Source organism: Gopherus evgoodei, chromosome 1, assembly GCF_007399415.2.
Source record: "Gopherus evgoodei ecotype Sinaloan lineage chromosome 1, rGopEvg1_v1.p, whole genome shotgun sequence".
In the NCBI taxonomy this organism is placed as follows: Eukaryota; Metazoa; Chordata; order Testudines; family Testudinidae; genus Gopherus; species Gopherus evgoodei.
The window spans coordinates 123,052,348-123,079,790 of record NC_044322.1 but is presented as its reverse complement, the minus strand read 5'-3'; the positions used below and the strand labels follow the sequence as shown (position 1 = coordinate 123,079,790).

The 27,443-nt window shown below is 42.7% G+C and overlaps 1 protein-coding gene across 1 annotated transcript; it reads right to left on the bottom strand.

Annotated features, from left to right (window-relative positions):
* Nucleotides 1-2,494: 2,494 nt before the first annotated feature.
* Nucleotides 2,495-26,698, bottom strand: NIPA1 (NIPA magnesium transporter 1). Its single transcript, XM_030571155.1, has 5 exons — nucleotides 26,502-26,698; nucleotides 18,215-18,262; nucleotides 10,895-10,985; nucleotides 7,636-7,796; nucleotides 2,495-5,704 (listed from the first exon to the last, which is right to left on the bottom strand). Exons 1-5 carry the CDS (start codon nucleotides 26,662-26,664, stop codon nucleotides 5,193-5,195), a joined length of 975 nt encoding a protein of 324 aa, XP_030427015.1. The 5' UTR covers nucleotides 26,665-26,698; the 3' UTR covers nucleotides 2,495-5,192.
* Between the last annotated feature and the right edge of the window lie 745 nt (nucleotides 26,699-27,443).

Sequence of the window (27,443 nt, the reverse complement as noted above, 5' to 3'; positions counted from 1 at the left end):
TTTCCCCTGCAAAGTGCAAACCATCTGAACAGAAAAAAAAACAAAACCTTAATTCTTTAAAAACATTTCCCCAACTTTGAAAAGTATTCTGGACTTTCCATTTCCTAATTTTCACTCTTTGCAATCTTTCAATATCAACACTGCTGTATGAAATACTTTGGCACTAAGAGTTCTGGAGCTCCTAACATTATTAGTGCAAATGCTACATGCACTAACATGTTCTGTAGCACTTAAACCCCATATTCCCTGGCCCCAAAGAGTTAATTACAAAGACTAATCTCCTAGAAGGCAAGAAGTTAAGTATAACTAGATATAAATTTGTTTCAATAATAAACTTCAGCAGTTCTGTAGATTACACTCTCTCAGGACAGTATAGGAAGTATTACAATGTCCTATGTTTAAGTAAGAAGGTGAGAGTGGTACATTTCTACTTTCAGTGCATTGCAGTTTGAGGTCCCTGTATTTATTTTCTTTAAATCATTCTTGTAATAAAAAAGCCTCTTTATTTTAAAATAAAAAGGAAAAGTAAAGCTTACAGCTTCCATTATTTTAACAAACAAAATCCAGTGCTTTCACTGTCAGTGCTAGTTACTTCAGAAAAATACCTATACAGTCAGTATAAACCCAAATTATTATTAGGAAGCATCACTTGTCAAGATGTATATGACATTCTTATTCATATTAGTTTCAGGTGACTAATTAATAGGCTTTATTTACACATACAGTATCCTGGATAATTAGTAGAACAGCTATCTTCTTTAGACATTTTGCTTTTTATACAGATATTTGGGATTTAAGAAAAAACATTTTTTGGTTGTATCAAAAACGGTTCTATTCTTCTGTTGGATGTTTGGGGGATTTATGGATAACACCTACTAATGATAATGGTGCCTACACATGTCAATCCTCCATATTTTGAATGGCTAATAGTTCTCAAAATCTATCTACTTCAACAGATTAAGAGCATTGTATATGTACATATGTCTGATAAATTTAACAGAAGCCACAGAAACTATTAAACTCCTTTCAGCGTGGGAATAAATATATTTTAATGCATCCCATCAATATAATCAGTCCACTTTACGACACTTTTTATGTATAGCCTCTGTCATTTCTGCTTTGGAATCAGAATTTAAGTAAGCTGGCTTTTGGCTATTGATATAAATAATTTATGAAGCAATGTGAAAAGGGTGGACCCGGTGGGCAGAAGACCAAAGCTCAGGAGACAATTATTTTCTCCCTGAGACGATGGAACTCAGAAGTATTATTCAAAGGTGCTCCCCTGCCTGCGGGAGGAAGAGAGAAGAATAGACAGTTCACTTCAACAGTGCAATTTTTTTTAAACCAGAGAAGCAACATGAAAAGACCTACAAAAGATAAGAGGTCTGGGATGAGGGGAAGGGGAGAAAGAATCCCATCAACAGTGACAATACACACAATGTCAATACACTTTTAAAGTTAGAATTGAGCCAGATCCAGTTAGAGACAGGAAATAAAAAAACACTGCTATTTTCTGAACAAAGAGTAACAAATATTTTTTTTCATTATTTATCATTCATGATGTAAACGGCTGTAGGTATACATGACGTGCAAGGCCACTTGAAAAGCTTTTCTCCATATGTGCTGGCTTTTGGCATCTCTGTTTCAAGAGGTTCAGAAGATGGATGAGGAGGAGCTGGAGAGAAGAGGAGAATTCCTGCAGAAATGTATCAGCTCCAAGGATGATAGGAAGACCAAAGAATACATCTGCTATTTCAGTCTTCCCCTGCATAAAGACTGCATATCATAACTTGGTTTTGAGATGTGGAAAGAGATTGCTTCGGGACAGGGTAATCTTGTTGGTTTGGGATTGCATAATTTTAAAATTTGCATATGCACCTAACATACAAGGATAGGGACTTTTTAATCAATAAAAACTTAAATAAGCAAACATACTTGGTCAAATAAGGACTAGGATGAGATATGACAGTCATGTTCACTTTGAACTGAGAAAGAATTTGGAGGAGTCTGCAGAGATTAATGGCTAATATAACAAACCAATGTGCAACCCTTAAACCCTGAATTTATACTTTGAAAAGATGGCTTGGCTACTTCAGAGAACAGCTATCATTTTAAGAAGTGAATTACAAGCTTACTTGTTTATTTTTATTTACTTAGGATTCAGTTTTCAAACAGACAAAAGGACACTACTACCGTTTACAAAGTCACCCTTTAGAGCAGTGTTTCTCAAATTGGGGTCGCTGCTTGTGTAGGGAAATGGGCCAGCCCAGTTTGTTTACCTGCCCCGTCCGCAGGTCCGGCCGATCGCGGCTCCCGCTTGCTGCAGTTTGCTGCTCCAGGCGAATGGGAACTGCTGGAAGTGGTGCAGGCCAAGGGACTTACTAGCTGCTGCTTCTAGCAGCCCCCATTGGCCTGCAGCGGTGAACTGTAACCAGTGGGAGCCGTGATCGACCAGACCTGTGACGGGGCAGGTAAACAAACTGGCCCAGCCTGCCAGGGCTTTCTCTACACAAGCGGCGACCTCAGTTTGAGAAACACTGCTTTAGAGTAATCAAGATACCTTCTTCAAATCAATACAATATAAAAAAGAGAACTCAGTCAAATCTTATTTAAAATTCAACATCTGATTCCCTCATCTAGAAAAATCCTACCTAGAAAAAGTGACATAACCCCATAAAGTGTTTTTAAAATGCACAAAAATTTCCTGTTTGCTAGTTCTTTTTTCTCTTTTCCTGGCCTAATATCATAAGATATCTTTCCATCATTTATCAGGTCTAAATCACAACAGCTGAGATTTTTGGATGTAAAATTCTGTCTGTTCTTTCCTCCATATATCAAATAAAATACTTTGATTTGATAACCCCAATGTTGTCAATAGGGTGACCGGACAGCAAATGTGAAAAACTGGGAGAGGGGGTGCGGGTAATAGGAGTCTATATAAGAAAAAGACCCAAAAATCAGGACTGTCCCTATAAAATTGGGACATCTGGCCACCCTAGTTGTCAACCCTGTATGTTCAAAAGTCATGTCAGGCCTCCAAAAAACATGACACTGGCTTAAAAATAATATATTTGAGGTTCTTTTTATTTGTCTTCCGGTTATTGAGCCTTTAGTGTTCCCTGAGGTTGCATTTTCACGATTTTCTCTGTAACTATGAGGGGTAGCAACTTACTTTCCTTTTAAATCAAAAGCTGAGAGTCTCAAGTAGTCACATGACTTCAGTGAGCTGGGGTTTTAAAACACAACACCAATTACTGAGAGTTAGCAACATCTCTAAATAACCAAGGTTTGCATTACCTACAGCTAGCCCACAAACTTAACTACATGATACTGTTCTTGACCTCTTGTTATAGACTGACATTTGTAACCTTCTCAAATGGTGTCTGATGATCCCCCGTTTTGCCTCATGAGACATTCTGGACTGCCAGGTGTTCCGTAGTCATATGCTATGCAAATCTACTTTTATCTCCAAACTTAAAACAAAAGAATTTCTCTCACTTATTTTCAAGCCTTTGGTACACTCTTCCAATGACGTTCTGTTTATAATGATCACTGATTACATTATACCATGAAAATTATTTTCACTCCAAAGACAAGATCAAGCCAGCCTTCTAAATATTAGTGAATACCAGTAATTTTTCATATTCTTTGACACATTAATATACTGTAATCCGGGTAATCGAAACCAATCAGTTCAGAATCATTCGTACCATGGCTTGAGCCACTTGCACAAGCCTTTAAAATACTGCTGCTGAACTACAACACACTGTTAAATACTGGATCTGAATGCATGTATACTGGGTTACTCAACTCCACTTTTCTAAAGACCATAATCTTACCCATCCTCCTTCTGAGTTAATCAAGAAATCTCACACCCTGTGCATCTCACAACCTTTTTGCTCATACCAGTGCCAGTTCATAGCCTGATTTCATAATCGGCAATCTCGTGACATTAAGTCCATTTACTCATTATCCTGTTCTGAAGAACAATTTTGTCAATTAGCTACTTTATTAAATAAATTCCTATATTCTGTTGCATAATTGGATTCTACATATACTGGATTGTTTTAAGTAGACCTCTTACCAGTTACTTCTCATTATGATTATAGATGTTCGCAGAAGCCACCAAAGCATCTCAGCATTGACTTCAGGCTTGTAAAACTTTCCAAAAAATTTTGACCGTTCAGTCTCCTTTACATGCTTATAATTTGAGTACAGTCAAATATTACAGACAACAAAACTGGATTTTTCTAACCTGTTACAAGCTCTCAGAAACAAACATTCAAATTAAATGATATTTTTAGATTACAAAGGCACTGGATAACCCACCATATATACAGCAAGACTGTGCATCACTTCCACGTCCTTCACGCTCTTCCTGTCCATTAACCGTGAAAAGCTCTTGGATTAATGCTGTATGTCTTAATGCACTTAAAAGAGTTATGAATAAAATGTATACCTGTAATCTGGATGCTAGTTCCAGCTGGATCTGTGAGCTAGTTTCAGTTGGTAAGTAAGTAGTGAAAGATTTTAAGGGTTAGATGCACTACTCTATACCAATGACTTAATTTAGAACCCCCCAGTACATTCACCTGTGTCAGTCCAAATTGCGGAGGCAGTTACTGTACAAAGGACAAATCTGTAGACCACAATTCAAATCAACATTTGTTTCACAATTCACAGCCTGGACTGTGAACATATTGCTGTTTTAAGGAAATGAATAGAATTGTTCCATTTGCTTACAATTTTTTTTTTTAGGGCATAAACTATTCATGAAAGGTGCCAGACTGAGTGCATTGGAAACCGATGTTCTCTGTCCACAGAACAAGTACATCATAAGCAGTCTAATGTAAAGATTTCCTACATTGGCCTGCCAGAATGTCATCAAACCTTTTCTGGATGGACCACCTTTTAGGGGCAAGGAGATACATCAGTTTCTATGCTGATTCATTCCTTAGCCTTCCTGTTGAGACAGTCAGCAATGATACCAATTAATGTCAACTTATTATGGTGATTTTGGGTATGTGGGCAACTGTCCATTAAAACTGGATGAAGGCCACCAAATCATTTCACGCAAGCAAGCACTCTCTGAGGGTACCGTCTACCACTCTCAGTCATATTGGAATCAGTGACCTAGAAATGGAAGGCTCTGTATCATTCCCTGAGCCATCCAGTTCCCCTCAAATATGTTTTTAATCTATTTTCACATTAGGTTTATTCAAATCCCCAATATTGAAGTTGAACTCCTTGAAGACTTGTATAAGAACAATTCCAATAGATACAGTGATGAATCCACAAGCCATCCCCAAGAAATCTACCACTCCCACATTACTCCACTCCCTAAAAAGGATGGCTGAGGCCAGCAGGACTAAAGTGGTGAACACGACGTAGTAGATGGCACCAAACACAGATGAGTCAAAACATTCCAGTGCCTTATTGATATACTTGAACTGAATGATGATGCTACATCCTAACACTGCTAGAAGAACCAAACAGAGGTACAAGGCTCTTTGACTTGATGGATTATTGTGGAAGATATCTTGAGCAGCCAGCCCAATGCCTTTTGTGCTGGGCACAGTGAAACTGCCCAACAGTGAGCAAATACTGATGTAAACCATAATATTAGTGGGTCCATGAGCTGGTGCTATCCAGAAGATAAGCAGGAGAAGCATGAGAAGTACTATGCAGAGGTAGCCCACAAACACTGAAAAAAACAAAGAAAACAAGGCAATGGCTTGTTAATGGCAAGGTAGAAACTTTTGCCCCAGGTAATTTATTAGAGATATTTAAAGGCTCAGTCATGAACCCCTAAACATAGTAACATATAAGGATATGTACACAAAGCTGAGGATTTCCTATCAACTAAAGAACAAAAGCTTTTGAAATTGGTTAAATCAATGTACAACAATGACAGTTGCTGTTTTTACCCTCTTTGTGCAAATCAAATAATAATGTGTGAATACCAACTGTTTCACACTGTAACTCGATTTAAAGGTTTTTTTAAAAGCTGACATTATATTCCTATTAAAGTCCCCTATGAAGAATGGTTGCGATATAACCACATTCATAACTCTGACCTGAATTTTGCGAAGTACCTAAGCACATACTTAAGTCCCATTAAAGTCAATGGGACGAATAGGACACACTTAATTAGTTAATTCTGGTCTGGTAGGACTATTAAAGGCACAAAAATATTTCCTTTACTAACAATTTTAGGTACACTTTAGGTTTGAGTTTTAGTGAAACTGAAAATGTTAAATAATTCCCAGTTTAGCATCTATGAAGCACAGAGAATATGCCAAACAACTAGCAGGTAAGGAAGGGTTTACAAGCAAGTCAGTCCAGTGAATAGCAGTAAAGAAAAGGAACTTCACAACGTATTTTATTTGCGCATTCATATATGCCTCCAGTGTGCAAAAGCAAACATCCACTTGATACAAAAGTAATGTATATGCGCACCATCAAACAGATCCTATTAGATCTTAAAGCTATTGGGCAAGAAGAAGTGCAAGGATTTTACCCACAAAGATTCAATTTTTGTTTAGAACCCCTTAAAGTGAGCTCCTGGAATTACAGTTTTGATTCTTTCCTTAAGAGGAAACTACATAAAAACACCTCATCATCTTTTTAGGAAACAGGTTACAAGTCTAACTTACAGCCAAGTTGGTTTCTTCACTTTAAAAAAAAAAAAAAAAAAGTATTTGCAGTTCTTGATTTACCATGCAAAAATGCAATGATTTTCATTGTAAGGAAAAACTGAAATGGAGAATTATTTCAAAGCACTAAAAAAAAAGAAAAAAAAAGAAAAAAACCCACACTTTTGCAAAGTTGCAAACTTGAAAACTGAGGCTTTATTTCTTCTTTAGATCAGATCCTAGTCCTTGTTACGGCTACTCTGCACCTCCTTGGTGACACTAAGCAACTGCAACATCACTTTAACCAGTTAATAGAGGATTCCGCCTGCATGGGAGAATCCTTAGGTGGTGCAGAAACTACTGTAGCTCCTATACCACCGCTCCCTGTGTTCTCAACCCCTTGGCATAGGGGGGCATAACTAGCATGTCTCTATACTCCATTTAGTCCCAGTTTATAGAATGGTCCTTTGTGGCCAAAGGTAGTTGAATACATTAGAGCAGACTAACTTATGCCAATAACTGGCTGGCTCCTGGACAGCACGAGAAGCAGGAAACTACAAGCTCAGACAACCCAGGATCAGAGCCTTTGAATTTGTCTGCTGGCCAGTTTCTAACTCAGGACAGTTTACCACTTAATCCATGTCTATTTAGTTTTTTTTAATAAACAGCTTCATGACAGAGGCTGTCAAAAGGTAATTTTCAGAAGTGCCTAAATCAAAGGGAGTTAGGAGCCTAATTCACTCAGGCCCTTTTTGAAAAAATCATATCTATAATTTCTCCTTTATCCATTATGTTGTTGGCACACTCAGGGAATTCTAGTACAATGAAGAGATGGTTTTCATGTAAGGAAACCATGGTGGTTTGTCTCCTTTATACCATATTTGCCTAGGAATGCAGAAGCCTTAATACCACTAATATTGCTGCTTTGAGGAAACAACTGTTCCCTTCAAATAGGTGTTCCTGGACAGTGCTATCATAATTTTGTAAGAGAATGAAGTACCTGGATTTGTGAGCTTCTCTTCAAGCTCAGCCTGAGTCGTTACACTCTCAGATTTTGGGGAATGGATTATGAGAACAACAGACCCAGCACAGCTCAGCAGACATCCCAACTTGCCGAGAATGTTGAGTTTTTCTTTCAGTAAGTAAGAAGCTAAAATGGACCTTTCATAAAGTGGAAGAAAATTAAAATTAATTTAAATTATTCATTCTCTTAATACATATCTCTCAGCTAGGGTATTACTTGCCAGCCCTTCGTTTATTCCAAAAATAGTCTTCATGTAGCCCATTTATACGCTTCAGACCTGTCCCAAGAAAGGGGAGGAAAGTAGAAAATAAATTCAGTCTTTATGTCCACTGAACCCTCCCCCTCTTAGCTGAGGGTACAAAGGGGCCAGGCCAACTGTGAGGCAGACGCCTATCCAGTGCAATCTGGTGGGAGATTACCAATCCATTTCACATGGGCCACAAGCAGTAAAGAGGTAGCAATGATTTTTGGTCACTAACACCACAGGCTGGATTCAAACACTCCTCCCCCATCAAGCATCCAAGCCATGCACACCTGTGCCCCCGTGCAGTACCCGCAGCTACATCTCCAGGCTGTACATGTCTCTTCTCCCCCACCCAGCTACTACGGCAGCACACCCCCAAGTAAATGGCCCAAACATACAAAATATACTGCTTGTTTAACTCCGTGTGATCATAACTGTTCAAGGCAAAGGAAGACATGATACCAACCCCAAACATTTTGCAGCTTGAAGTAGATGATCAATGCAGTTCAGATGCATAATTAAGGCTAGGTTTTAGTCACAGGTATTTTTAGTAAAACTCATGGACACGTCATGGGCAGTAAACAAAAATTCACATCCCGTGACCTATCCATGACTTTTACTATATACCCCTGACTAAATGACTAAAACTTGGGGGCAGGCAGGGCTGAGTGGGGTGGCCCAAGGAATGCCGTGGGTGTTCAGGGGGACAGGATGTGTGGGGCCCGGGAGGGCGGGGGGGAGGAGTGTGGTGCCGTGGTAGCTGCGGGGGGCGGGGGAGAAGAGATGTGTGCAGCCTGGAGGTATAACTACAAGTACTGCGGGGGGGGGGACAGAGCTATGCATGGCTTGGATGCTTGGAGGGGGAAAGGGTGTTGCGCACCATCGGCGCTTGGGTGGGGCGGGGGGCAGCTTCCCTACCTGGTTCCTGGGAAGCAGCAACCTCCAGCTCCTAGCTTCACATGCTGCCTCTGCTCTGCCTCAAGGCCCAGTTCTGCAGCTCCCATTGGCTGGGAACTGCAGCCAATAGGAGCTGCGAGGGCAGTGCATGCGGGTGGAGGCATCATGTGAAGCTAGGAGCTGAGGGAGGGGAGTGCCTGTCACCGTTCCGGGGAGCCACCTCCCCCCCCCCCAGGTAAGCACCACCCCAGACCCCAATCCCCAGCTCTGAGCCCCCACCCAAACTCAAACTCCTGCTGCTGGGGAGCAGCAGGGTCTGAGACAGCTCCAGCAGCAGCTGATGTGACTGCTCCCAGGCTGCTGCAGAAGTCACAGAGGTCCTGGAAAGTCACAGAATCTGTGACTTCTGTGACAAACACAGTGCCTTTTGAATAATACACCAATTAACACCACCTGGTGGGAAAAACTCCAGGGAGTGCACAATTTTGTTTATTTTTAAATACTATTATTCTTTTATGGTGGTTTAACAGTTACACATTGGATACTCTCAAAATATTTAGCTGCATATATTATATTATTTTTATGAATCTTTCTCCACACACACATGCACTGATGCTAATGAAAGGTGTGGCAAGGGAAAAATCTTTGTTTAGAAAATTGGATCAAATTCAACAGGATGCAATACAATGTGTATTTGAGGTGGGGGCAGTAAAGGAGAGAAAGAATATGAAATAAACAAAAATAGAGGAAATCCAAGCAGCAGCAAAAAGGAAAGGGATCTATGAATGATAAGAGATTAAGCGTGTAGAAACATAAGAACTGCCATACTGGGTCAGACCAAAGGTCCATCTAGCCCAGTATCCTGTCTTCCAACAGTGGCCAATGCCAGGTGCCCCAGAGGGAATGAACAGAACAGGTAATCAAGTGATCCATCCCCAGCTCCTGGCAAACAGAGGCTAGGGATACCATCCCTGCCCACCCTGGCTAATAGCCCTTGATGGACCTATCCTCCATCAATTTATCTAGTTCTTTTTTGAACTTGTTATAGTCTTGGCGTTTACAACATCCTCTGGCAAAGAGTTCCACAGGTTGATTGTGCATTGTGTGAAAAAATACTACCTTTTGTTTGTTTTAAACCTACTGCCTATTCATTTTATTTGTTCTTGTTATGAGAAGGAGTAAATAACACTTCCTTATTTACTTTCTCCACAGGAGTCATGATTTTGTAGACCGCAATCATATCTCCCGTAGTCATCTCTTTTCCAAGCTGAAAAGTCCCAGTCTTATTAATCTCTCCTCCTATGGCAGTCATTCCATACCCTAATCATTTTTTTTGCCCTTTTCTGAACCTTTTCCAAGTCCAATATATTTTTTGTGAGATGGGGCGACCACATCTGCATGCAGTTTTCAAGATGTGGGAGCACCATGGGTTTATATAGAGGCAACATGATATTTTCTGCCTTATTATCTATCCCTTTCTTGATAATTCCCAACATTCTGTTCACTTTTTTGACATCCACTGCATATTGAGTTGATGTTTTCAGAGAACTATACACAATGGCTCCAAGATCTCTTTCTTGAGTGATTATAGCTAATTTAGACCCCATCATTTTATATGTATAGTTGGGATTATGTTTTCCAATGTCCATTACTGTGCATTTATCAACATAGAATTTCATCTGCCATTTTGTTGCCCAGTCACCCAGTTCTGAGAGATCCTTTTGTAGCTCTTCGCAATCTGCCTGGGAGTTAACTCTCTTGAATAGCTTTGTATCATCTGCAAATTTTGCCACCTCACTGTTTACCCCTTTTTCTAGATCATTTATGAATATGTTGAATGGGACATGTGGTGCAATTTTGATAATCTGTTTAAGTTGTTGATAATAGCTGACATTTAAACACTATTAATCTTTCTGGGCAAAGAATCAATCAACTATGTTTATTACGCTTCATTAAAATGTGAGAAGGGAAACTAATGTCCACAAGCATTATGTTTTCCTGATGGAACACAAATGGTCACTGATTTTATTTAGAATCTACATTTTGCTAGTAAGTAATGCAGCATTCAAATAAATAAATAAATACAATTCTTACCCAAATGGAACGCCAAGAGCTCCTAGAGGAGTCACTAACACAGTTGGAACTGCAGTGTAGGCCAAGAAATTCCCAATTTGACCAAGTGCCACTGTTAAGAGAACCACAGAAGAGTTTTTTAAACCCCTTAGTAAATAGGAATAAAGAAAAGCTACTCAATGCTGGCTCATAACTACTGACCTGACTGGAAGATGAACATTACTGAACTGTTTAGTTCTGCCCATAACTTTTCAGTTATACAAAAACTAAATTTTCCAGCTGATTTTTTATTTTTTTTTAAATAAAGGCTTTCTGTTTGCAAAAGACAAGGCACCAAGAGAGCATCATCAATAATTCTGCTTATTAATGTTCTCTTCAAAAAAATTTCATAATTAAATAGGGGAGAGAGTCAAGAGACTGAGAATTTGAAACCCTGTCATGGGTTGCACTCAAATTTCCTGATGTAGGGAGGTCTGAATTTAGGCATTCCATGTTCTATATTAGGAGCCAGCAACCTTTGGCACACGGCCGATCAGGGTAATCCACTGGCGGGTCAAGAGACTCATAGACTCAGACTCATAGACTCTAGGACTGGAAGGGACCTCGAGAGGTCATCAAGTCCAGTCCCCTGCCCTCATGGCAGGACCAAATACTGTCTAGACCATCCCTGATAGACATTTATCTAACCTACTCTTAAATATCTCCAGAGACGGAGATTCCACAACCTCCCTAGGCAATTTATTCTAGTGTTTAACTACCTTGACAGTTAGGAACTTTTTCCTAATGTCCAACCTAAATCTCCCTTGCTGCAGTTTAAGCCCATTGCTTCTTGTTCTATCATTAGAGGCTAAGGTGAACAAGTTTTCTCCCTCCTCCTGATGACACCCTTTTAGATACCTGAAAACTGCTATCATGTCCCCTCTCAGTCTTCTCTTTTCCAAACTAAATAAACCCAATTCTTTCAGCCTTCCTTCATAGGTCATGTTCTCAAGACCTTTAATCATTCTTGTTGCTCTTCTCTGGACCCTCTCCAATTTCTCCACATCTTTCTTGAAATGCGGTGCCCAGAACTGGACACAATACTCCAGTTGAGGCCTAACCAGCACAGAGTGGAGCGGAAGAATGACTTCTCGTGTCTTGTTTACAACACACCTGTTAATGCATCCCAGAATCATGTTTGCTTTTTTTGCAACAGTATCACACTGTTCACTCATATTTAGCTTGTAGTCCACTATGACCTCTAGATCTCTTTCTGCCATACCCCTTCCTAGACAGTCTCTTCCCATTCTGTATGTGTGAAACTGATTGTTCCTTCCTAAATGGAGCACTTTGCATTTGTCTTTATTGAACTTCATCCAGTTTACCTCAGATCATTTCTCCAATTTGTCCAGATCATTTTGAATTTTGACCCTGTCCTCCAAAGCAGTTGCAATCCTTTCCAGTTTGGTATCGTCCGCAAACTTAATAAGCGTACTTTCTACGCCAACATCTAAGTCGTTGATGAAGATATTGAACAGAGCCAGTCCCCAAACAGACCCCTGCGGAACCCAACTTGTTTACCTTTCCAGCAGGATTGGGAGCCATTAACAACTGCTTTCTCTGAGTATGGTTATCCAGCCAGTTATGCACCTACCTTATAGTAGCCCCATCTAAATTGTATTTGCCTAGTTTATCAATAAGGATATCATGCAAGATCGTATCAAATGCTTTACTAAAGTCTAGGTATACCGCATCCACCGCTTCTCCCTTATCCACATGACTCGTTAGCCTATCAAAAAGCTATCAGATTGGTTTGACACAATTTGTTCTTTACAAATCCATGCTGGCTATTCCCTATCACCTTCCAAGTGTTTGCAGATGATTTCTTTAATTACTTGCTCCATTATCTTCCCTGGCACAGAAGTTAAACTAACTGGTCTGTAGTTTCCTGGGTTGTTTTTATTTCCCTTTTTATAGATGGGCACTATATTTGCCCTTTTCCAGTCTTCTGGAATCTCTCCCGTCTCCCATGACTTTCCAAAGATAATAGCAGGAGGCTCAGATACCTCTTTAACTCCTTGACTATTCTAGGTTGCATTTCATCAGGCCCTGGTGACTTGCAGGCATCTAACTTTTCTAAGTGATTTTTAACTTGCTCTTTTTTTATTTTATCTTCTAAACCTACCCCCTTCCCATAAGCATTCACTATGTCAGACATTCCTTCAGACTTCTCAGTGAAGACCGAAAAAAAGAAGTCATTAAGCATCTCTGCCATTTCCAAGTTTCCTGTTACTGTTTCTCCCTCCTCACAAAGCAGTGGGCCTACCCTGTCCTTAGTCTTCCTCTTGCTTATAATGTATGATAAAAAGTCTTCTTGTTTCCCTTTATTCCCATAGCTAGTTTCCAAATTGACCACATAACTACATAAAATAACTGTGCTGCGTTCTAAAAATATTGGCTAGTTTTAGAAATGCCAGCCCACCTTACAATAAGCCAGCTTTCATATTAGTTATTATCAATAATAATAAACAAAAGACATTTGGTTTATGTTGACCATCTGCAGGCACAGTTGCCTACAGCTCCCAGTGGCCACAGTTTGCTGTTCCCAGCCAATGGAAGCTGTGGGAAGTGGCTACCAGCACATCCCTGCGACCTGCTGCTTCCCACAGCTCTCATTGGCCGGGAACAGTGAACCACAACTACTAGGAGCTGGGGGGGGGGGGCCATGCCTGCGGACTGTCAACGTAAACAAAATGTCTCGTGGCCCCACCAGATGATTATCCTGATGGGTCACGTGCTGAAGGTTGATGACCCCTGATCTAGATTCTAGAACAGGGGTGGGCAAACTTTTTGGGCTGAGGGCCACATCTAGATGGGGAAATTGTATGCAAGGCCAGGGCAGGGGGTTGGAGTGCGTGAGGGAGTGCTGGGTGTGGGAGGGGGTGCGGTGTGCAGGAAGGGCTCAGGGCAAGGGATTAGGGCAGAGTGAGGTACAGGGTGTATGAGGGGGCTCAGGGCAGGGAGTTGGGATGCAGGAGGGCTGCAAGGTGCAGCCAGGGGGCTCAGGGCAGGGAGTTGAGGCAGGGTGCAGGAGGGTTTCGGGCTCTGGCCCAGCAACGCTTACCTAAAGAAGCTCCAGGGTGGCAGCAGTGCGCACCATGGCCAGTGCAGGCTTCCTGCACACCTGCCCTGTCCCCGGCCCCACTCCGCTCCTGGAAGTGCTGTGGCTCCTGAGGAAAGGGGGAGGCAGAGGGTTCTGCACGTGCTGCCCTTGCCGCACCTTCAGGTACCTCCCCCGAAGCTCCCATTGGCTGCGGTTCCCTGTTCCCGGCCAATGGGAGCACAGAGCCCTCTGCCCCCCTGCCTGGAGGCCGCAGGGACATGGTCCCAGCGGCACCATTGGACAGATCCAAAGCCCTGAGGGGTCGGATCCAGCCCACAGGCCATAGTTTGCCCATCCCTGTTCTAAAGCAGGAGATATTTGGAATCCCATATAGGTAGCTATAGTGCCCCACAACAGCCCTCACCCTCACCGAGGGATGTGAGGAAACCACTGAGTGGGTACAGAGAGAGAAGAATATTCAAATATTAAATACTTTGTTAAAAGCTGTTGGGTACTAAATTAACACACAGATAACAGGACACGTGACAATCTGTGCACTATACAATATTCAGGGGGCAGATCCTCAACTAGCGTAACACACCATGGAGCTATGAAGCTAGCTGAGAATCTGCACCTGACAGTCTGATACTAAAAAATGGAATTCAAAATTGACCACATAACTACATAAAATAACTGTGCTGCGTTCTAAAAATATTGGCTAATTTAGAAATGCCAGCCCACCTTACAATAAGCCAACTTTCATATTAGTTATTATCAATAATAATAAACAAAATCTTTGAGACTGAATGTGCAGTACAATATAGTAGAAAAAAATGGAATTTCAAGTTGTGGCCATTACTAGCACTTAAAATCAAATCATTTCAAGAAACCAAGCCTTTCTGCACTATACTGTCAAATACCATCCTCATTATACTACTTCTTTATACTTAACTAATGTTTTACATCTGCAAAGCACTATACAAACATTTATTCATTCACCAAATAAGTTCACAGCTCAGTAAAGCAGAGGTACCTCATAAGGAACACTGAAGAAAGAAAACAAGTTTACAAGATATGGAGTATGGTGGCATTATGCTGACTCAGTTCACTGGTGTTTCCTGTGCATGTAATACTGAATCTAGTGAGGTAGCCAGCAGTCAGTCAGCCACATCTGTAAAACCCAAGAGTCTGTCATGATTTTTGCATGCTGTCTTTACCTAGGACTGGATTATAGTCCCTCTAAGATCTGCTCTTTATTGAGCTCTCTCGTTTGTGTGCATGTTTTTTAAGCAAGCACATATGGCAGCTCTGGCTTGGAGATATTCAGAGTTGAAGGGTAAGACCTTGAACTGAAGAGAGAGTATGCTGGGTACACAATATTCTCCTTTGGACTCCCCACTGCTCAGTTGCTCAAATTAAAATTTGCTTTTTCATGTCTCAGATCCCCTGACTTCATGGTTGAGGTGGACTGCCAGAGCCATACTAGCTGTACAAAGACAAATACCTAAGTATCTCTGAAATGCTACTCAAGTTAGTATTCTTCTGTATTGTAGTGAGTCCTAGTCATGGAGTTGGAAACCACTGTTAGTCACTGTACAAATACAGAACAAAGAGATGGTCTCTGCCCCGAAGAGTTTATAATCTATGTTGAATTAACTCCTCAAACAGCCCAAGAAAATCAGTAATAATCTTGGCCATGTTTCAGTATGCCTGAGCCAACGCCTTTGCTTCCTCTGAGCAGAAAATGATGAGTCAGCTAATTTTCTACATATGATTCAAGGAGCAGCACTTTGTGACTGTGGGCTGGGCTTCACTACAGTGCTGCAATCAATGCAGAAGGGGTCAATTTAGCAGGACTAGTGAAGGCCCATTAAATCAACTGCAGAGTCATCTCCAGTCGACCCCAGTACTCCACTTCTCCAAGAAGAGTAAAGTAAGTCAACTGGAGAGCATCTCCCATCGACGCAGCGCAGCGAAGACACTGCAGTAAGACAACCTAAGCTATGTCAACTCCAACTATGTTATTCACGTAGCTGGAATAGCGTAACATAGGTTGACATACCCCCATCCTGAAGACAAGCCCTATGTCCCACTACAGCCAATCTGCTTGTAGTATGCTTCTTACTTTGGAAACAGCAGCATCATGTTTAGAATAGTGGACCATCTTCTGGCAGAACACATACAGAAGTCTCATCAAGGCTATTTTTAATAAGGTTTCTTTTACTGGGGAAAGCACTCTGAAACATTCACATTGCAAACACTGGGAATGTGTGCAACGCTTTCAGTGTTATCTTGGAAAACCACGTTTTCTTGGAAAACTCTCAGTGGCAGGTGCCATTTATTGAACACACTCAAAGGCATCTTTTTATAGCTGTTACTACTTGCCTGCTGTTAAGAGCCTTGCACTGCAGAACTATCCGTTCTTCTATTTATATGGATCCATCTCAGTAGTATTTGAGCTCTTCTTCTTTGAAGTCTGCAGTAATCCTGTAGGTTCCACCACCAAAAAACTCACCAGTGGTGTTTTTCTGGGTTTAGATATTTGCACTGAAATAGCAGCTGTAGTTTCCACAAGGCACTGTGGATATTTACTAGATTCCAAAGAATCCACCCTTCCTTGCGTTCCACAATTCTCTACCTGGCTCTTGCTGTTTGTGACTGGATTGAAATTCTGAATCCACAGCATTCTAGTTCAGTGATTCTCAGCCAGGGGTACACATACCCCTGGGAGTACTTAGAGGTTTTCCAGGGTGTACATAAACTCAGACATATTTGCCTAGTTTTACAACAGGCTACATAAAAAGCACTAGCAAAAGATGTACAAACTAAAATTTCATACAGATAATGACTTGTTTATACTGTTCTATATACTATACATTGAAACGCAAGCACAATATTTAGATTCCAATTGGTTTATTTTATAATTATCTGGTGAAAATGAGAACATAAGCAATTTTTCAGTAATAGTGTGCTGTGACACTTTTGTATTTTTATGTCTGATTCTGTAAGCAAGTCGTTTAAGTGAGGTGAAACTTTGGGGTACACAAGAAAAATCAGACTGCTGAAAGGTGAACAGTAGTCTGGAAAGGCTGAGAGCCACCATTCTAGTTAACTCTTTCCATGGTGCTTTTATAAGCTGCTAGATGCTTAGTTTTGACATGTTAGCTAATGGATAGTAGCCAACACACCATTCTCTTGAGCAATTTTGGCTTCACAAAACTCAGTCAGTTGGCTTACTCAGGGTTATGCTGGCTCATTGAAAAAAACCCTCTCTCTTTTTCTCACTCCTTCTGTCCAGATATTCAAAACAGAGGTCTCAAAACAAATGAGGAGATAGGCTCATTTTGAACACTATAGAACAGAACTGCTACTGCACCCAGCTTCCAGTGGTCTGAGCAGAGTAGCAGGGCTGTCAGGGAGCAGATTACAGACTCCCAAATTCCATCCCAACCCAGGTTCAAGAAGTATGGGTGGTACTCTGGAGACAGAGGAGCACTCTGCTGGCTTTATACTTGCTGCAGAAGACTTTCCCACATGAAGAGAATTCTCATCGAGGAACCTGGTGGTTTCCATTTCCTTTGCACCACTTGAATTGTGCAAGGAACACTACTGCGAAAGTCTAATGACTATTTGCGATTTACATACACCGAAGGAACCAGTATCATAGCAATACTAATTATCCAACAGATTAGATTAGAGTACAAAGGTAGGACGCCATCTTTCCCACTAACAGAACTGAGAATTGAAAATGCTAGCTACTCTGTATCTTTTCTTGGACTCCACATCAGCAATCCATTCAGTGTAATCAATGAGACTATTTGTGCGAGTAAGATCTGTATCCATCTCATACCCAGCACTGCCCAAGGATTCAGCAGCCTACTTTTTGCAGTAGAGTGACAAAAATTTACTATAGCTAGAAATGACAAAATACTAAAGGTGAAAGTTGGCTAAGTGTTTTCTGATCTAAAAATTAACATATAATAAGCAAGCCTCATGGTATGGAATTACAATTTCTTATTAAACTGCCTTTAAAAAAAATTGACCTTACTATCACAATTCACAAATGCATCACAGGCAGAGTTATTGTGTGAGTGCTAATAATTTCCATATCAAAGGTTTCTTACATTTTGGTAGAAAGACAACTCTGAAGGCTAATGAGATGTGCTAAAATCAACACTACAATACATGATAGGCTATTTAAAATCCAATCATCTATGCTATTCCATTCTTTACATTATCTTACAACATTAGATACTTACTTGCAATAGTACCAGACCACCATACTATATCTGTTAAATATGAAGTACCTAGAAGAGGCAACATGGGAAGAGAGTGGATGAGTGCTACTGGAAAAAATATAAAAGAGCAACATTAAAGCTACGCTAATAAATTATTTCCACACACACTTGCACACAGTTGTAAGGACATTAGACAAAAACTATGATGGTAGCTCAATGGTTTTAGCATTGACCTGATAAACCCAGGGTTGTGAATTTAATCCTTGAGAGGGCCATTTAGGGATCTGGGGCACAAATCTGTCTGGGGATTGGTCCTGCTTTGAGCAGGGGGTTGGACTGGATGACCTCCTGAGGTCCCGTCCAACCCTGATAGTCTATGAATCTGGCCTAACTAATCCTGGTATGCATTCTTGAACATCTGATCATTAGAAATTCAGTTTCAGGTGCTTATGAAATATCTTCATCTTATATTAAAGGAAGCCTTGAAATATCCACAAATGTTTCTGAAGATTCTATTCACCATACATGCCATTACCAGGAAACAGGGTTATCTTTCAGAAAATCTGGCCTAAGAGGCAAAGAATAATTTCTACAAGCCAATTTCACTGGGACAAATTTAAGATACTTACAGAGAAATCTGTGAGAGAAGATGTTTGGGTGTGGACATTTGGCAAGCTCTTAGTCTCCTGTGGCTACGTGATCTAGGCCTTCTCTGGGATTTGAACATGTTACATTTCAAAAGACATGGATGAAAACTCCAGACTGTTCCTTAACTGCCTGCCTACCAATCTTGAAACTGTATATTTTCATTATATCATCAGACAATTGTTATGGATTTTTCATCTACTATTTTACCTTAGACTTTTAACGTGGAATTTACTAGGGAGCTGTGATATTCTTAAAACTTGACTAAAAGAAAGGTATGATTTTTCAGGACACACTTTACAAATCATGAGTTTTATTCTCCTACTGGAGAATCCTAAAGAAAATCAATATTAAAAAAAAAGTTACAAGAGTCCAAGGTCCATTATGAGTTACAATAAGTCCTGGACCAGAGCAAAAAAATAGAAAACCATGTTAAAATAAATTAATGCCTGTCCAAATACTACTAAATATTTTAAGGTCTAATATCTTGCAGACCATCAAGGCTAGACCACCAGGAAAACTCTCAAGGAGCATAACATTTGTGTTTATCTGGGGTAGTCTGCAAGGTGTCAGACATTAACATCACATTATTCTGGTTATTATTTCCTGCCCATATGCCCACACTTTAGTTCTGCTCTTACTTTAGCAGATGCTCTCTTACAAATTGGTTCGATTTCTAGCAATGTTGTACTCATCAGCTGAAAGTTCAGAATCCCAAATGGCATAAAGCAATAACCTTTAACTCTAGGGGCTCCTAAAATGATGGCTGCTAAAACCACATCAGAATTGAAATGGGAGAAAAAAATATGACAGGAAGCACTAGGATCAGCTTTTGAGTGGGTGTCTAATTTATCAAATGTTTTACATTTCTGTTACTATATAAAATAAAAATGTCTCAGTAGTTGTACAAATTACACAAAATATCAACACTAGTAAATTAACTTCTCAAAACGTGTCCCCCTACTGCTGTTCCTCTCCAAGCACAGTTTGATAGTATCTCACTGATTCAGTTCACTAGTGAAGCAAAAACTCAAAGAGGCAAGTACCATGCTGTCAATTATGGACTTAGTGCAAAGCCTACTGAAATCAGTGGAAAGACACCTTCTGACTTCAATGAGCTTTGAATCATGCCCTACGTTAGTTCTGAGGTCCACATTCAAGCTATACTGGCCCAATATATTAAAATGGAGAAAACACTGGCCTCCAATCTTTTAGGATTCCACACTTCATACTTCACACTTTTGCTACTTAATTTTGCTGGGCTTTTGTAGCTCCCTCTTGTATACAGAAATTAGGAAATGCTGTCCTCAGTAGGTTGGCACTCAAATTTTGCCAAGAAAAAAAAACAGTGGAGATACAAGTAACTTTTCAATATATGTTGTGACAATGTTATTTTATATATTTGACATTCAACTACCAATACTGAAAAAAAGTTAAATTATGTGAATTTGAGAGTTCACGACTTTAGCATAATTCTTTAAATATGGTTAGGTTCCAGCTACACAGCAAAATGGAAATTTGATTTACTTATGTGGAGAACGACAATGTTGTAACCAGATTACTCCCAAAATGTGATTGTTGTGTAAATATCACTTGTGAATGAAAAAACACAAAAATAAAACACAAACAATCAAACAAAAAATAAAACTTGTGTCTACAAAGCATATTCCTGGGGGAATTCTGCACCACTGCACATGTGTAGAATTCATGTCCCCCACAGATTTCTTTACTTCCCCACAGAAAAATGACTTTCTGACAGAGAAGCAAAGGAAAGCTGCAAGAGCAGTAACACATCACTCCCTAGCAGTGCAGGTACATTTTTTCAGGCACCAAGAACACCTGGCAGAAAGGTGAATCACCGCAGGGCTGGGGACACACCAGCCAATGGCTCCTACCCTGAGCCGGGATCAGCTGCTAGCCCCAGCTGGGCTAGAAGCAGGAGAGGATAGGACTTCCACTTCCCCTGTAAGGAGCGGCTGGGACTGTGTCAGACCCAGCCCCAGAAACCTACCCCAGCTGCAGGAAGTTCAGCATCCTCCCCTGCTACCTGCCCTCATTGCTCCTCAGCTACAGTGGGAGGGGTCACTGTACAGGGAGCTGCTCCCCCATCTGCCCAACCCCCATTCATCCGGACCTCCCATACCCAGACATCCCTGCCAAGCCTCACCCTGTACGCCCAGAACCCCACTAGCCCTCCATACCTGAACCCCACCCCACTGAATCTCATCCCTTGCATCTGGAGCCCCCTGCACTCAGACCCCCACCTCTGCATCCAGACCACCCCACCAGAGCTCCCTGCACTCCCTGACAAGCCTGAGCCCCCACATCCAGACTCCCACACCACTGACCCAATTAGCTGCACCCAGACCCCCACCCCACCATGTCCTACTCCTCCAGCACTGAGATGCCCCTGCTGAGACCCACACCCAGGCCTCTCCACTGAGCCCCAATCACTTTCACCTGGAAGCCCCTGCAGAATCCAATTGCCCCTGCACCTGGAACCCCCCAATGAGCCTCTGTGCATCCAGATTCCCCCACACCTAGACCCCCACTGAGTTGCCTGCACTCAAACTGTCCCACACAGAATCCTCTCCCCCTCACTGAGCCACTCCACACTTGGATCCTGCCTGGTTGAGCCTGCCAGCCCCACACCTGGTGTGCCTACCACAGAGGGGCAGGACCCCAGGGTGTTTCTGTGGCACGCCCAGGCCTTGTGCTATGTCAGGGTTGGGTGTAGCCTCACCACTGAATCCATGTCAGGGTTGGGGAAGCTGTAGTGTGATCTACACCTTCATATAGCCAGTGGCCTGTGCTCCCAACTGCCATGCTGGAGCCTCTGCATTTATTTATTGACAAATAAAACTTGCAGAATTGTAAAATATTAGGTGCAGAATTTTTCATTTTTTGGCACAGAATGTCCTCAGGAGTAAAAGCAGCAGTGTGTTCAGGGCCTTAAAATGTCACACAATGCTGCAGTTGTGGAAAATGCAAAATAAACTTGTTAGAGCGTGCTGTCGGCTAGTAGTAATGCAGTTGCAAGTTGCTTGTTACGCTTGAATGAGTCCATCACAAATATATCAGACACAGCCTGATCTTGAAATGTGAGCTGGTCCTAGACCAGTAATATAAAAAAAAATTCTGGAGGTCATATCTAACATGTTCTGGTAATTTGAATAGATATTCCATAAGAGTTCCCTATATTTATTTATTTATTTATATACACACATATATATATATAAATACAAACAGAATGACTGCTACAAGCAACATGTAATTGATTACAGTGCAACACACAGTCTATGAGTTTCCTCTTATAATCATTCCAAAGCAAGGATCTGGGGGCATGGACAGACGAATGTTGCTATTTCTTACAGACACATTCAAAGCATAAAAATTCTGTTAGGAAATAATTTCATGCTTTAGAAAACTGTGACTTCAGAACAAACAAAAAACTGACAAATTGTGAATTTGTAATAATCATGTTGATTTTTCAGAAACATTTAACTGGGCAGCACAATGAGCTATTGCTCTACATTTTTCCCTTAGGAGCCCAACTTCACATTAAGGCTTACAGTTATATAATAAAGAAAAAAAAGTCTGGTGGTTTTATAATACTTGGTGGGCATTTCTCCACAAGACAAGATAATCACATAATTCAGCATAACTGGCAGTGTGCGCTTATGAGAGAACCAGAACAAAGAGGGGGTGCAAATAAGAAAGTTAGCTGGAAGTTGAAGCTAGACAAATTAAGACTGAAAATATAACAAATTTTTAATGGTGAGAGTTATTAACCATCTAGGGTCCTGGTGGATTCTCCCTCCCTGACAATTTTTAGAAAACATCCCATCTTGATTTAAGAGATCTGCTGTAGGAATTATTTTAGGGACATTCTATGGCCTGTGTTACACAGAAGGTGAGACTAGATGATCACATGGTCCCTTCTGGTCCTGGAATCTATGAAAGAACAAAATGGAGATTCATTGGTACAACTCTTTGGAAAGAGTTTTTACATCTTTCTCTAGCCAGCAACAAACAGGGCTTTGGAGCTGTGCTCCAGTTCCACTCCAGCTCCAGGCAAAAACCTGCAGGTCCACTGCTCCGGAGCTGCTCCACGCTCCAGCTCCGGGCTCCGCTACAAAGCCCTGTTATCAAATGTAAATAAAATATTAAAAGACAAATATTTGTTTTTAAATCAAAGATCATCAGTGGTGCCGCAGTATTTCATGAAGTGAGCAACTGATCCATAGACTTAGAAGTACATTGATGACTATGCTTAGCTCATCTTCACCGTTTCAGTTTGACTTCATATCTGGGTTTTGTTATTATTACATCTCTACCTCAATATAATGCTATCCTTGGGAGCCAAAAAATCCGCCACGTTATAGGTGAAACTGTTATATTGAACTTGCTTTGATCCACCGGAGTGCACAGGCCCCCCACCTGGAGTACGGCTTTACCGTGTTATATCCAAATTCGTGTTCTATCTGGTGGCATTATATCAAGGTAGAGGTGTATTTCTTGCTATTCACTCCAACCATTGACTTCGGATATCAAAATATTTTAACTTTATCGGTGAACATTGAAACCAACTCATGTGACTATCCATAATCAGAGAAGTTTCATGTGCTGTATTTTACAATCAAGTTTGCTCAGGCAGCAGGACTGAATAAATTTCCATAACTGGACATCCAAATCAAAGATGTCAGTTCCCTAATATTAGAGCATGGATTTTTTCCATGTAGAGTACCTTCTCCATCCACCCTAATTGCTCCTAAAGGAAGAGCATGAAAGCCCTTGCTGGTTCTTTCTGCTTTGAATAGCTGATATGAGATGAAAAATCTCAGTAATTTAATGTTCAGGGGAAAGTTAAAGTCATGACAGAGAGGAATGGATTCCCTAATTACTTTCAGTAAAAGGCTGAGGGTTTATATTTCTTCCCCTATCTAGAGTCAGAAGGTGGACGAGGGTCCAATAAAACACATTACAGTACAACTTCTGTTGGTGAAAGAGACAAGCTTTCAAGCTACACAGAGCTCTTCTTCAGGTCTGGGAAATGTACTCCCAGAGCATCACAGCTAAATATGGTGGAATGGACTGTTTAGCATGAGTAATTAGAATATGTGCTAAGCAGTGGTTTTCAAACTGCAGGTCTCAACCCAGTAACGAATGTAAGACACTGAGTCGCGATGGCTCTGGTCAGCACAGCTGACTGGGCCATTAGAAGTCTCGTTGGCAGTGCTGCCTGGCTATGGCAGACTAGTCTCTACCTGTTCTAATACCGCCCCGGAAGTGGCCAGCAGCAGGTCCGGCTCCTAGGCAGGGGAGGGGCATGGGGCTCTGCGTGCCGCCCCTGCCCCGAGTACCATTAGCCAATGGAAGTTGAGGGGAGGCGGTGCCTGTGGGTAAGAGCCATGCAGAGCTGCTTGCACACCTCCACCTAGGAGCCAGACCTGCTGCTGGCTGCACCACGTGGTCCACGGTGCCAGGACAGGCAGGAAGCCTGCCTTAGCACTCCCACTGCGCCGCTGACCAGGAGCCGTCCGAGGTAAGCCTGCACCCCAACCCTGTTCCCCAATTCCCTGCCCCAGCTCTGAGCCCAAACTAGGAGCCCCATCCTGAACCCCTAACCCCTCATCCCTGGCCCCACCCCAGATCCTGCACCCCCTGCCCCAACCCTGGGCCCCCCCAACTGAGCCCTCTCTTGCACCCCAAACCCCTCATCCCTGGCCACACCCCAGATCCTGCACCCCCTGCCCCAAGCCCCCCCAAACTGAGCCTTGCACTCCTGTATCCCAAACCCTTCATCCCTGGACCCACCCCAGAGCCTGCACCCCCAGCCCATAGCCCTGACCCCTCCCCGCACCTTAACCTCCATCCCCAGCGTTGAGCCCTCCTCACACCTGAAGTCTCCTCCTGCCCCCAAACCCCTCATTCCCAGCCCCCCCCCAGCCCTCATGCCTGCACTCCAACCCTCTGCCCCAGCCCTGAGCCCCTCCCACACCCCAAACCCCTCATCCCCAGCTCCGTTGGGTCACAGGCATCAACAATTTTCTTCAACTGGATCGCCAGAAAAAAAAAGTTTGAAAACCACTGTTCTAAGGGACCATTCAAGGTACATAGTGTCTGTGAGGACCGATACAGAGCCATTGCTTTGTGAAAAGTGTTCATCTTAAGGTCATAGGGTGTTTTTGTCTTTTATTGTTTTCCTGTGTAAGTTCATTTGAGAGCATAGTCTGGTTTCACTAACATAGTTGTTATTGGGGCATTTAGTGCACAGGATGAGTATACCACGTTGTGACAGACATACAGAAAATCCATGGTTCTTGAAAGGTGTGTTGTGCGGAGGGGGCTGTTCATTACAGCAGTGGAGTTCATAACTGCACAAAGCAATCACTCTATGTCTGACCTATCAGTCTTCATCATCAAAGGAAACCTATACAACACATTCAAAAGATGAGCGTAGGAGCTTAAATTCCAAACTCTTCTAGACACTCAAAATTACAGACTGAATAGAGACACTGGATTTGTGGCTTGTTACAGAAGTCTGTAACCCACTCACCCTCTCTTTTTGTTTTATGACTGCAGAGGTGTTAATGGGCCACTCTCCCTTAAAAGGGATACTAACTACTTACGCTAAACAATCTGTTCCACTTGCATTTAGCCACAGGAGTACCTTTCCAGACCTGAAGAGGAGCTTTATAGGGGGCTCAAAAAGTTGTAGAAGTTGGTCCAATAAAAGATATTACTTCACCCACCGTGTTTCTGTAGTACCCACCGTGTCTCTGTAATATCCAAAGACCGAGGTGACTACAGCTACACTGCATGTACCAACAGAACCTAACTAGAATCTACAGATTTGGTTTTGGCAGACTAGAAAAGAACCCAAACTTCTCTTTCTCTCCCACACCATTGCCATGATTTTACTATCATTCTGTAGGTATAGTATAGCCAAGGTACTCAGCAGATCTATTCCGCCTTTTCAGCCAGCAATAACTCAGATCATAGGACCTGCACTCCAACTAATATATATACACACACACACACACATATATTAAGTTTCTTACTAATTCACTGGAGGAATCAGTAAGAGGAGTGCAGAGACGAGGGAAACGGCCAGGGAAGGTTGAAAGGAAAGAACATGAAGTTCAAGGACCCTGGTGAAGAGTTTAAGTAACAGTGAGGCCAGACATGTTCTGCAGTAGCCACACGGGTTGAAACTGTCTTGCTCTCCTCTCTAAAGCAGTGCGGCAGCATTAGACAGAGCATCCTTCCCCCCGACCCCATGCGCTGAACACCTCAGCCCGCCCCCCAAGCTATTCGAAGGGGCTGAGGGCCTCCCCCCACAGGTTATCTAGAGGGAAGGAGCAGAAAAGGACCCCTCCCTCTGAGGGAGCAAAGGCTGCCTCTGGCGGCGGGAGATGCTCTAGAAAGGGGAAATGCATGAGGCTGCAAGGGCTACCGTGTACGCCACGGGTGGGTGGTGGGTGCTAGAGCCACCCCATTTGCAGTGGGGTGGTCACCAACCGGGCAGGGGCTGATCCTCACCCCGGGCTGTGAAGGAGGCATCGGGGGGTGGGGGGGAAATGGAAAGCGTTAAGACTGGGGCTGGCTTTTTGGGGGAAGAGGCCAAGGGGGGAGCCGGGCGGCGCCGCAGCCCCGGTACCTCGTCCTCTCGCCCGCACGATCCCTTTCTTCTGCAGCACGAAGGTGGAACCGTTCACCAGGCTGGAGACCACGGCCACGCTCAAGCCCAAGGAGACGGCGGCGGGGCCAGGACTCTGCGCGGCCCCTTCTTCCCCCGCGGCTGCACCCACCGGCATCCTCATGCCCGGCAGCACCGCACTACTCCCGTCCCTGCAGCCAGCCGCCCCTCTGCGGGACCCGCCCCGAGCCGCACAGGCCCCACCCCCGGCCGCCGCTGCCGGGGGCGGAGCTCAGCAGCCTCTGGCAGCCGAGCCGCCGCAGTAGCGGCAGCGCCTTACGCCATCTTCCTTGGCCGCGGCGGCGAGATGCCCCCGCCCGCCGGTAGCAGCTGTCCTTGAGGCGGCGGGCGCCGCAAGTCCTGGCTGCACAAGCGCTGGTACCCTGGCGCCGCATTGCGCCGCGGCCTCACGGCGGAGTAGCATTATGACATCATGGTTGCATCCTATTGTCATGTCATGGCGTCACAGAGCACTGGAATGCGGCACGACGTCATGCAGCCGCTAATCCTCATGACATAGCGTTGAAGGAGACAGACAAGGTGTGTGGGCTGGTAATTAGGTGTATTGGACCCACTTTTGTTGGTGCCAGAGACCAGCTTTGGAGCTCCGTGGAGCTTTTCAGGTCTGAAAGAAGAGATCTGTGTCGCTCCAACATTTCTCTCTCACCACCTCAAGTTGGTCCAACATAAGCTCTTACCTCAACCACCTTGTGTCTCTCATATCCTGGGACCATCAGGGCTGTGACAACACTGTTAATGACATAATATTGTCAGCAAGTTGAATCTGCATCTATCATCTTATGCTGGTGCTAATCACCTTAGCACCTGAACACTTCTCCCTCAAAAAAAGGCAGCTGTGTCCCTCTCCTCCTTCCCAGAGGGTTGGCATAACATGCTTGACTA